The 10,451-nt window shown below is 40.6% G+C and overlaps 1 protein-coding gene across 1 annotated transcript in view; it reads left to right on the plus strand.

Moving 5' to 3' along the window:
• The window catches only part of LMNB2 (lamin B2), a 28,147-nt gene extending 18,222 nt beyond the window's left edge, over nucleotides 1–9,925 (plus strand). Inside the window, exons 7-12 of the mRNA XM_027706111.1 lie at nucleotides 46–266; nucleotides 853–1,144; nucleotides 1,655–1,762; nucleotides 2,295–2,414; nucleotides 3,745–3,846; nucleotides 4,755–9,925. Of these exons, the coding sequence (XP_027561912.1) occupies nucleotides 46–266; nucleotides 853–1,144; nucleotides 1,655–1,762; nucleotides 2,295–2,414; nucleotides 3,745–3,846; nucleotides 4,755–4,796 (885 nt within the window). The 3' untranslated portion in view covers nucleotides 4,797–9,925. The remainder of the gene's footprint in view (nucleotides 1–45; nucleotides 267–852; nucleotides 1,145–1,654; nucleotides 1,763–2,294; nucleotides 2,415–3,744; nucleotides 3,847–4,754) is intronic.
• Nucleotides 9,926–10,451: the final 526 nt, after the last annotated feature.

Genomic DNA, 10,451 nt, shown 5'->3' on the forward strand with positions numbered 1-10,451 from the left:
ACCGCATGGCTGCCAACTGGGCTTTCCCTGGTGCTCTCTGCCTAGGCCAGCGCAGCAGAAGATCGCATCCGGGAACTGGAGGAGATGATGGCTGGCGAGCGGGAGAAGTTTAGGAAGATGCTGGATGCAAAGGAGAGGGAAATGACAGACATGAGGGACCAGATGCAGCTTCAGCTTACGGAGTACCAGGAGCTGCTTGATGTTAAATTGGCACTGGACATGGAGATCAGCGCTTACCGAAAACTCCTGGAAGGGGAAGAGGAAAGGTACCTACAGATTCCAGTTTCTTTTCTAAGGACTGGCAGGTGTTGTTTTCATTTCTTAACGCTTATTTTTTGACCGTTTGAGCAGGAATGCCCAGTTTTTCTTTCACTGAAGTTATAAGGGCTTCACACCACAATGTGTTGTATGGAACACTTACGTGGAACACTTGTTCTCAGCTGAACACCGTCTTTATTTTATTTTGATTTTTATAATGGCCTTGGAGTACAGTTGAATATATCGTTCTGTGCTTGGTCTTCATCTCTTTTTATTTAAGTGCTTGTACTTCTGCCTTTTCCTGGTTTTAAACATGTAGCCTGAGAATAGTGTGTTCAGTAGCAGTTGTGCTGGAGGGGAGGGTTAAGTGATCTGTGTCGCTCTCATTAGCATTGCTTTCCCATGTCATATATCACACTGCCAGAGTATTCCTCAGGGATGGGCAGCCCCCTCCTCCTCATGTATGCAGTCCTCTCCACACACAGAGCGAGGCTGCTGTCAGCAGCACATCACAGTCTGGTTACTGATGATACTGTAGCTTTGTCTGTTGTTCCCTGGGTGAGTTAATTCAAATGCTTTCTTGATTGCTTTAAGGTTGAAGCTCTCTCCAAGCCCCTCCTCCCGTGTCACAGTCTCTCGGGCTACCTCCAGCAGCAGCAGCAGCAGCACTTCCCTGGTTCGCTCTTCCCGAGGCAAGAGAAAACGCATCGAAGCCGAGGAGCTTTCCGGCAGCGGGACGAGCGGGATTGGCACTGGGAGCATCAGCGGCAGCAGTAGCAGCAGTAGCTTCCAAATGTCCCAGCAAGCTTCAGCTACAGGAAGTATCAGCATAGAAGAGATAGACCTGGAGGGCAAATATGTTCAACTGAAGAACAACTCAGAGAAGGTGAGTGTCAGCAGAACTCGGAGAGAACAAGGAGGAGCTAAATGGAGACGTTACACAGCCCTTTGCAGCACAAGTAGGTGCAGCCACATGGAGAGTAGGAGCAGCAATCTCAAGGTGCAGAATTGTGCAGGAATTAACAGGGGCACTGAAGAGTTGAATGTTATGGTGGGTTAACATGAGTGTAACGTTTGCTGCAGGAAGAGAACACGGTTTGTGTTCCAGATGTGTAAACATGTGCTGGAATATTGCTCACGGGAACAGCCTGCTGTCTAGCAGAACGTTGTGTGAAATGAATACCCTTTAAAATTTTGCTGAGTGGCCTTAAGGGATTTACAATTTAGACTCTTACTGGTTATAGAAAAATACTTTCAAGGTAGAATGCAGATGTCTAACAACCATGCAAATAAATTTATATTCGCATTAATTTAATAACAAAGACCTAAAGAAAGCTCAGATACCTGTATACTCTGTTTTGTTCACTCTAAATAACCTTTTGACTCTCTCCATTAGGATCAGTCTTTGGGTAACTGGAGGCTGAAAAGACAAATTGGAGATGGAGAAGAAATTGCTTACAAATTTACTCCTAAGTATGTCCTCAGAGCTGGGCAGACTGTTACAGTAAGTTGTACTTCCAGTATGTCAACAACATATTCTTTTGTTGATGCTACGGCAACAGTTGTAAATCTTGAAGTTTGGTACAGCATGATTCGGTGTATAACTTTTGGTTTCATGGATCTCACTTTAGAAGAGCAGGATTTCAGTTACAAAAATGCAGAACATAAATACTGAAGTGCTAATATAGAAATTCACTATTTAAGACCATTTTGGGGGCGTAAAGTTGAAGAAAAAGGTATTTTGGGTAACGGTTCAAGGACTATTTGTTGTCAAACACCTTTGCCCGAGTTTGGAACACTAATCTTGCTCAACCTCTTAAAGAAATGGGCACATTTCAGACCATTCATTCAATCTAGTAGATTGTAGTTAAGTTTAAGACTACAACTAATAGTATAATTAAAAGTAGGGTAAAACAGCCATTGGAATTCAGAAAAAAACTTGGTATGTAGAGACAAGTAGGAGAATTAGGGGGAATTGTAAATTTAAAAGAAAAAAATTGCATGAACAGCTAATTACAGAATGTCTTTCTGACTAGATCTGGGGTGCAGATGCGGGTGTATCTCATAGCCCCCCCTCTGTTCTCGTGTGGAAGAATCAAGGCAGCTGGGGCACCGGAGGAAACATCCGCACTTACCTCGTGAACTCAGAAGGAGAGGTAAGGCTGTGTCCATGGGCTGGGGGATCTCCCAAACTCCTTCACTTGAGGGTGGGGTGACATGACACAATCCTGATTTCAAGATCTCCCCTATTATCTTCTAATATAAAAGAGTTTATAACACTGAAATAATTAAGTATCTGTACATATCTCTGATGTTTTTTGGATGTTTTTGAAAGCTGTGATCATCGTGGTGATTATGCCCATAGACATTTTTTTTTCTATTTTATAAAAACACCCTGCTAGTAGAGAATTTGTTTGGAATTTGAGTATATACGTTCAGAAGAGACAAAGAAAAGAAACACTGCTGGCAATTAAAAGTTCCATTATATAGTCCCTATGACATTCTGGGGTGCAATGTGAATATTAATGTAGAAAGATAGCTGTCATTTCCATATTGGAAGCATATCATGAGTTGTCATTTGGCAGAGGTTCCTGTATATTCTGCATTGTGCTACATCTGCCCGCAGTTAATGTCTCAAAACCATCCCTGCAGATGACTTTTGCAAGGGAGAATAGTGCTTTGGCTGTTGTTCATAAGTGTGCCATTATCTCAGCAATAGGAAAGGGGAACAGACCACATTTCACCAGTTTTTGTGCTGCCTTTCTTGCCCGTGGGTCTCTGGAAGCACTTTGTGCACAGTATGAGGTAGGAGGGAGGATCACTTGTACAAATAGAAAGCTAATTGTCTTAGTATTCAAACTGAGTGGTCAAATCCATGTCTATTCCCACTGTGGTTACCTTTAGTGTCCCTGCTAAGTGTATGTTAAGGACAACTTTTTCCACTACTAGAGTTTTGCACCTCTTATTTTCAGGGTGCAAGTAGATAGAAGAATTTCTTACTGCTAAGAAGTGTTAAAGATAATTTAGTAATAGAGGAAGCTTCCTGGGGTTTTAGAATTCTTTTTAGTGCCTGGCTTGAAAGACCATGCTGATAACCAACATATGCAATTGAGATTGAATATTTAGTAGAAATTGGGAATATTCTTAATGCTGTGTAATCATAATGAGAAAGTTTAGTTTCTCCCATTACACTGTGTCTCAGACAGCTTCTACCTGTGTCTGCTGTGACCTTGCATAAAACTGAAACATGTCTGCTTCCTCTCAAATCCCAGGGTAATGAAAGAAAATTCCTGTGGCTAAATTACATTACCATGCCTTTTAGTGCACACAAATAGGAATGATGTAGTTTGCAGGATATTACCAGTATTTGCTTCCATCTAGGTCAAGTTGCTTTAAACCCTCCAAAATTTAATAGGGATGATATATTGATGGTATAGCAAAAACATAAGGAATAGATAAAAACTACTTATCTGTCATTTTGTGTAGGAAGTTGCAGTGAGAAGCGTTACTAAATCAGTAGTTGTGCGAGAGAATGAAGAGGAAGAGGATGAAGCAGAGTATGGAGAGGAGGACCTTTTCAACCAACAGGTAATCAGATGCAGACCAGATGCTTAACTTGTGCCTCACTGGTTGGATCAATCAGGTGTGAGATTTAGGGAGTCCCTTCAGCTTTTGTTGACCATTCTGAGCATCCTGGTCCATGTTTGCAGTGGTTGCTTGGAACCCTGCAGCACTGCTGCAGTGCACAGAGAGAGGACACTGTGATTGCTACTGGGATCCATCCAGGTACAGCTCAGGCAGTGGCTGATGCCAGCTCAGGGTATCTGTGGCAGAGTGCTTCAGATCACACATTTACAGCATTATCAGACAGTGTTCTTCCTGTTCAGTATGTGCTGCTCTGTAAAACAGAGCTGTGGCATTCTTGCTGCAAGCAGAATATAACCAGATAACCACTGAAAACCAGGAAAGGGGGTTGCTTCTGTTGCTGCAAGCTTCAGCTTGCTGGTTTATTTTATGATAGAATATACCTTCTACATCTGAAATAAACTTGTTTTTTCTTAGTTAATACCACCTGTATGTTTTGATAACACTTGTGAAATAACCAACCAGCAGCTGGCAGAGTGAAAAGGGGAAAGATGCTACATACAGGTGATAGCAGAAAATATTTTAAATTTATTTGAAACTCAAGCAATTTGTTCCCTGATCAATGGCTCACAAAGAACCGATTCTGTGAAGGTTTGCAGGTGAGTTCTGGAAGCTTTTTGGTCCTCAGGAGATTAAACAGTGTATTTGTAGTATAAAGCAACTGAAACAGAAACTTTTTCTTACTCAAAGAAGCAGCTTTGCAGCATAGATCTCTCTCAGATGGAATCACATCTGAAATAAAGGGAGGAACTTGCTGGTCTAAAGCAAATGACATCATTATTTTCACTTGGTCATCTGTATCACTGCTGGAAGTACAGAGACTAAATTCAACTGTGTCTGTCTTATTTTAGGGGGATCCCAGAACAACCTCTAGAGGATGCTCAGTGATGTGAAAAAAGAAGACAGAAACTATTATTTGCGCTTTTTTCCCTTCATTTATTTCCTTTTATTTTTGCTATTTTTTCCCTCCGGAGCCACTGAAAACTATTTTTATATGCATCATCTGATTTCTTTGAAGTTTACTCCTTGGTACATTTTTATAAAAAAATTTAAAAAAAAACTTTTCTGAACAAAACTGCCAGAATTTTTAATAGATTTCTTTATTTTTCCCTCTTTGTTGAAACACTATATTGGAATACAATATTTTTCCCCACACAGAGTTTAAAGTCTTATGTAGAAACCTAAAGCAGAAAGGAGATTTTTAGCTAAGATGAGATGAGACTCCTTGAGTGTATGGTAAAACTATAATTACATATATAACCAGGATAACCCTCCCCCAGCAAAGAAGTTTTATGAAGTGGGTTCATCTGTAGGACCCTGGGAGAGATTCACAGAGTGTTTCCTCCACAATTGCAGAAATGGTAGTATCTTGCCTGGTATCCTCAGCAATGCCCAGCTTAGGAAAATTAGGTTCATTCAAAATGGTGTCACACAATTGCAGTGACAGAGGGAACCTGCATTTTAGGCATTTATGACTCAGGACTGTGCCATCATGTCCTGCTCCCTACTGGTAAAACCATCTGAGTCTGTCACCCCCTGAGCTCCGTGTCATCATTCCAGAAGAGGGAAGATGGTATGTTCTGCTTCCTGCATATACACACCATCCTGAGTTGGAAGTGTCAAACTCAGAGTTTGAACTGTTTGATTTTTCAGGGGATTTTGCCATTGTGTCAAGTGAGACCTTGTTAAGTCGTGGACACAAGTTGTGATGGTCAGTATTTATGATTAATGCTTCTGACATTCAGCTTTAAACAGATCGATTAAGATTTAAGAAGTTAAACATGTTTATACTTTTGGCAAAGATAAATACTGGGGATTTTAAAGGTTATTCCGTGTAAATGTCAACTTTTTTAATCAGAGCTAGATGCAGCTTGTTTATACTTCTCTTATGTTCAAAGGGGCATTGTCAGGTATCCTAAGGAGCAATATTTGCAAAATAGTGCAGAAATAGTTTAATGACTTTTAAACAGTTCAAAGGAACTGCCGCTGTTCAGGACGCGAGCGTTGCTGTGCAGTGTTCAAGTGCTCGAGGCAAAGTCTTAACAAGGAGCCAAGGGAGAATAATGTTTTTTATAAAAAATGCTTTGTATGGGCAGCAGGTGATTTTTTTAATTCCAATAGGATGCATTTTGTGTCTGACAGTGTCCCTTTTAGCTTAAGGTTTCTGCTGCTGCATTTCTCTGGAGATAAGTCTGACTCCCATGAGGGTTCATGTTCATACAGTGGTGCATCTTTAAGCACAAGGAAAAATATTTGACTGCTCCAAAGAATGCACTGGCTACTGTACAAGTGAATGTTTTTTTAACTAGTTATCAGTATGGATACAAAATTTGGATACCATTTGATTCCAGCATAGAATCGTGTTTTTACCTGCACTCTTGAAGTCTGATCTTGTCATTCAAATAGTTTAGACTCATCAGACAAGTGACAAGGTTTGGATGTTTTCGGTGGCTTTTGGACATTATGTTCTCTGAACAGTATTGTGACTGACAGATATAACCTAGAAAGTCAGTTTAGTGGCTCTGACTGATGGCTTTGTCATGCAAGCAGGGTGGGAACAAAAGGGGCTTTAAGCTTCAGCATTTATTTTGCCGTTTAAAAATAAATCAAAGATGCTACTTTTCTCTGTTTAAGTGGGATGACTGAATTGCTGAAGTTAAACTAATAGACATTTAGAATTATGTTTTAATCCATTATCAGAAGATCCATTACAAAAAAGCAGGATGAAGATTTGGCTTTTTGGGCTATGGGATAACTCCATTGATGTACTTGGCCATCTTTCTAATGTAATTTTCCCACTCTGCTTGAGTAGAAGATCAAATATGTAGTAAATCATGTCTGTCTCTCTGTAAGATGTATCTAGTGAAATTATGTTTCTCAGACATACTGTTATAATTATCTTTTCTAAATTTGTTGTTATGCAAATGAATGCAATCAATGTAGAGTTATTTTTGCAGCACACCTTCCAACCACTGGACAGCATTTCCCTTTCTGATCCACAGCTTCTAGAATATACTGACATAGCGTTTGAGGGCTTTTTGCTTTTTCCATAAAGATCTGTATTTATTTTTTTTTACATGGGCCAGTTTTTGGACTGCTTATTCTTTAAGATTGTTCTGTGATCTTAAATACTAAAGCAATGAGCGTGTAGTTCATTTGCATTTTTTCTGTGATTTTTGTTTGTTTCCTGTAAAGAATGGCCTCGGAAAGGCAGCTTGAATGAGGAAGAACCTCTTGCTACCTGAGCCATAGTTTTCTTAACAGCTACTGTATGGGGAGTGTGTCTTCTTGTAGCCTTAAGAACTGGTGCTTGCAGATCTCTTGTGATGAGCACTGTGCCCTTCAGTAACAGTCTGCAGAATTTGTCCTTAGATTTGGAACTGTGTCCTTTAACTCTGGAAACAGTTTATTTGATTCTTCAGGACCATGTTTAGGTATATGCAGGTCATACAAACCAGTGATGGACACTGTGGGAAAGCCAACAGTCCGAATGTGGATGATTCTGTTACCACAGTGCTTTTTAATAGGCTACTAAAAATATGATAACTAACTCCTGACTGTAAATTACAAGACACAGAAGAACTACTGTATTCCATGTACTTTCTCTTTGTGTGTGTGCACCTTCTCAGCCACCATCCAGTCCTCTTGCTTTTGATGCTGAGCTTCAGTCTAATGGCGCTGTCCCAGTAAAGCTGGTGCACCAGACTGGGAGGCAGTTTTGTGGCTTTAACAAAACAAAAAGCATTGTTTCTTTTTTTCTCTGTCTTTCAAGGATTTTTGTCCCATTTTTCAGGATATTTAAAGATTTTTGTTCAAATCCAGTGTTCCCTTGCCCCCCTTTTTCTCTTTGATCCTGTATATGAACCACTCTTGGAGAAACTGGAGAATGGTCAGCAGTTCTACTCCAGTGCTGATACCTGGTGTAGAGCTTGAAGGAGAAACAGATTCTACTTGTCTGGAGAAAAATGATTTTAAGGTGTCTCTGAAGAGGGAAACAAACCAGTATAGCTTTTATCAGAGTAGTTACTTGAGCATAACTACCCATATGGATGCTCTTATTCCAGAAAAACAACTTTATTCTGGATGAAATAGAAAAAGGTCTTTCTATGTGTAGATCATAACAGAATATGATATAAAATATGAACAACGCATCCTTCCCCCTCCTAAGCTCATACCACATGAAAATGCTTTTTAGAACAGGTCCATCCATCTGCAGACCTGTCAGGAATGTGGTGTCCAGTGGAGTGAGGTGTGGCCTCAGAGCCCCTGGCACTTCATGCCACTTCTTTCTCCCTTGCTTCCACATTTGTTCCTTTAACTGTTGCATTGCAGTGACTTACTCCAAGGAGCAGAGTGGCTGGGATTCCCTTGTTGCTGCACATCTGTATTTCCAGGGATTCCTTTGTTGCCTCACAACTCCAGTTCCTGTGTTTCCCCTGTTCCTTGGCTCTGACAGAACCCATCGTTTGCACTGACACGTTGCTCACTTGTCTTCAGCTCCGTGTTGCCGTTAGACGGGAGTTGGCTGCATAGTCTGTGTTTGTAGCAGGAGCCAAAAGTCTCATGAAGAAAATAAACATCTGCTTCCCGTGCCTGTGATGTAAAAGCCGGCTGAGCGTGTGTGCAGCTGGCACCAGTGTGGGAATTGTGCTGTGGTGTGGAGCAGACTGTACTGTGAAAGGAGATCACTGCGTGTGGTGTCTGTCCTCGAGCAACGGGACACCTCATGTTCAGTTCAGGGATCTTACTGGGGTTTATACACCCTTTTTTCTTGTTTTTAATGCTCATCCTGTATAAAAGCCCTTTAACTGCAACCTGAACAGAGGTTAGAAGAGACATGTAAAAATCCTCTCTATACCCCAGGACATTGGAGAATATTACTTTTCTTCACATCAGAAGGGTTTTGATGATGCAGGAAAACATGCATGCTGTATGTTCTAGATCTCTTGTAGCCACTTCTCTCACATTTTCACTGTTAAGCCATTCTCTCTCTTCTTTCTTTTTATCTTCTTTTGAAAGTCTTATCTCTAAACAAAGGCATATTTGATCCTGGATTTTATTGACACTGTTGGGTCCAAACCCTGTGTGAGCAGGAAGCAAAGCCTTGTTGTGAACCAGTGAGCGGAAGGTGAGAAAGTGATTGCATTTTTCAAAGCACTGTTTTAGCTGAATGTCAGGACAAATGATATTGGAGAAATTGTTTTCTCATTTAAAATGGCCTGGGAAACAGAATTTTGATTTGCCCTTCAATATGCTTAGCTTTAAACCAGTTTAAAATTATTTAAAGGTGTTTGTTTTTTTTATACAAGACCATATTTACATGCAATTATTATTTGTAAACATAATGCCTTTCTTGAAATGCTAAGGTCTAGAATGAAAAGGATGGCCAATATTGAAAGCCTCCATTCAGAATAGCATAAGCAGTGATTTGACTTGGAGTTCAGGAAAATAAAATGTGGTTTATTGAACTTTCAGATTTTCTACTTAGCTTTTACTGAAGTGATGAGTCTGTGTTGGTAAGGCAGATGTTACTGTGTATTACACTAAAAGTACAAGCAATAATCTATTCTAAGTTTAAGCCAAAATGATTTCCATTTGGGCACAAAATGCAGTTGAACTTTTATTTTCATAGCAGTGATGCCTCGTGACTTGAATCGTGATTTTTGTTTTTTAATTTTTAAATTTTTGGGGGGCACAATTTTGATTTGGCTCGAGGGCACTGCTCAGTGCAGTGACTGCCTCCAGTCAGCTGCTGCAGATGAGTTTTTGGAAGGTTCAAGTTTTTAAAATAAGGAATTGTGAAAAAGGTTGTGAACTGAAACACAGAAGACAAAATTATTAAACTGTTCACTTGGAACTTTAAAAAACTACATAATGATCTAGACTTTATCATTTCAAAGTGTTTTTTTTTCTTTTTAGAATATGCATGCCAAATGTCTTGTCTTTTTCAATGATTTGTAATATACATTTTATGACTGGAAACTTTTTGTACAACACACTCGAATAAATGTTTTGCATTTTACTGGTTTCCTTCTTTCTTTTAACCAACCTAGAGGCCATGTGGCCTGTTTGAGATGATTCATCCCCGGGGGGGACCTTCCTGTGTGGAGAGAGAGAGGACACAAAGAGCTGTCCCTGCTCCTAAGACTGATCAGCTGAGTGTGTCCCAGCGGGGACTGTGGGATGTCCCAGCAGGGTTCGGGGGGTGTGTCACAGCAGGGATCGTGGGGTGTCACAGTGGGGATCGCAGGGTGTATTCCAGAAGCAAACAGCGCTTTCCTTAAATGGGACGCAGCGCTGATGGAAAGTGCTGTCCTCTCTGATCAGCAGCAACAAAAGCAGCAGGAAGAACATCAGGAGCTGGAGCAGGAAACCATCCCCTTCTTATCACCCTTGCACTGAAGGTGTTTTTCCATAGAATCATAGAATCAGTTGGGTTGGAAGGGACCTCTGAGATCATCAAGTTCAACCCTTGATCCAGTACCGCTGTAGTTACTAGACCAGGGCACTGATGCCACATCCAGTCTTAAAAACCTCCAGGGACGGAG

This window comes from Neopelma chrysocephalum, unplaced genomic scaffold, assembly GCF_003984885.1.
Source record: "Neopelma chrysocephalum unplaced genomic scaffold, ASM398488v2 Primary Assembly neopelma1_365, whole genome shotgun sequence".
Classification (NCBI taxonomy): Eukaryota; Metazoa; Chordata; class Aves; order Passeriformes; family Pipridae; genus Neopelma; species Neopelma chrysocephalum.